Source organism: Anneissia japonica, unplaced genomic scaffold (genome assembly GCF_011630105.1).
Source record: "Anneissia japonica isolate Jap-2015-1 unplaced genomic scaffold, ASM1163010v1 scaffold41894_len1223_cov175, whole genome shotgun sequence".
NCBI lineage: Eukaryota > Metazoa > Echinodermata > Crinoidea > Comatulida > Comatulidae > Anneissia > Anneissia japonica.
Window position 1 is genome coordinate 1 of NW_022716252.1, and position 1,223 is coordinate 1,223.

The window sequence follows — 1,223 nt, forward strand, 5'->3', positions numbered from 1 at the left end:
GATGTCAAAGACAAGGTGTTGAAGAACACCCAGGCTGCTAACCAGGCAGGGTGGTTGCCCACACTAGCCCACCGCACTGCGTTCTAGTATCACCAGGAAAAAGGTAAGCACACCCAGGCTGCTAACCAGGCAGGGTGGTTGCCCACACTGGCCCACCGTAATTCTGATGTTCTTTTTTTTCTCTTTTCACAGAAATTCAAGTCAATACAAAATACAAGATAAACCTTATCTTCTGTACTACTTTTTACAAAACATTACATAAGACATTTGTTATGACGGCACTGGAAATTCAAGTGCATACAAGGAAGGATACAAATTATTTTTAATAATATATCTATATTTAATAGTTTTCTTTTAATTTTTAACTAAATTTGTATATATTTTTAATCATTTTTTTTTTATTCAGGTGAGAAAAATATAAGTCACCTTGAGTCGACAGCTTTTGGTGTACAGGGAGGGTTTGTTGGAGGTAGGACCCCTACTGCAGGATCCAGTCACAAAGGTGGAAGCAAAAATTCCCAGGCACCTGATCCAGGTATGTGTCCAATAAATTATTAGTTCTGTTCATTGGAGAAGCATCCTCATCACGGCCTTAACGCCAAGACTAGCACCACACGCAAGATCCAGTCAACATTTACTTTTTCAATCAATCAATTAATCAGTCAATCAGGATTTATATAGCGCCAATATGCACGCTGTGACAATGACAATTTTTGTTGACAAGATATGAAGGCCCTCCAATTCAAGATCCATCTAATTCCGAGACCCTCTAATTTGAGACCACATTTCCAAAGTACCAACTGACAAATTGCAGTTTTTGAAGCCTATAGTTTTTTTACTAAACCCAGAAGACCACCCAACAGTCCCGAAGAGTTTTCAATTTTTAAAGCAAATGTATTATTTAATTCAATTCAAAATAATTTTTTTTTAATTTTACAAAAGTCATATGTTTTGATCTTATCTAGGCATTATCTACTAAAACTTAACAAGTGAATGAATTTTTATCTGTTTCTTTGTTGACATAGCTTCAACTGCCATGGCTGTTACTCAGAATTGGCATTCCATATTTCCAATCGAGAATGAGAACTTAATTTATGGACGTTGGGAAGATGACATCATCTGGGATCCAGAGATTTGTTCTTAAGTCATTTTTAGCTACGATGAGGAGTTCTAGAAACACTCGGCTGATTGATTAATAGATCTTGTTTAGATCTACTGCCTCT

General features: G+C 36.6%; 1 protein-coding gene across 1 annotated transcript; it reads left to right on the forward strand.

Annotated features, from left to right (window-relative positions):
• Positions 1-96: 96 nt before the first annotated feature.
• LOC117109655 (transcription initiation factor TFIID subunit 1-like) lies at positions 97-1,144 on the forward strand (the record flags this gene model as incomplete). Its single annotated transcript, XM_033252040.1, has 3 exons — positions 97-157; positions 407-535; positions 1,026-1,144. Coding segments are annotated over 3 exons (309 nt in total), but the record flags the coding sequence as incomplete, so codon positions are not given.
• Between the last annotated feature and the right edge of the window lie 79 nt (positions 1,145-1,223).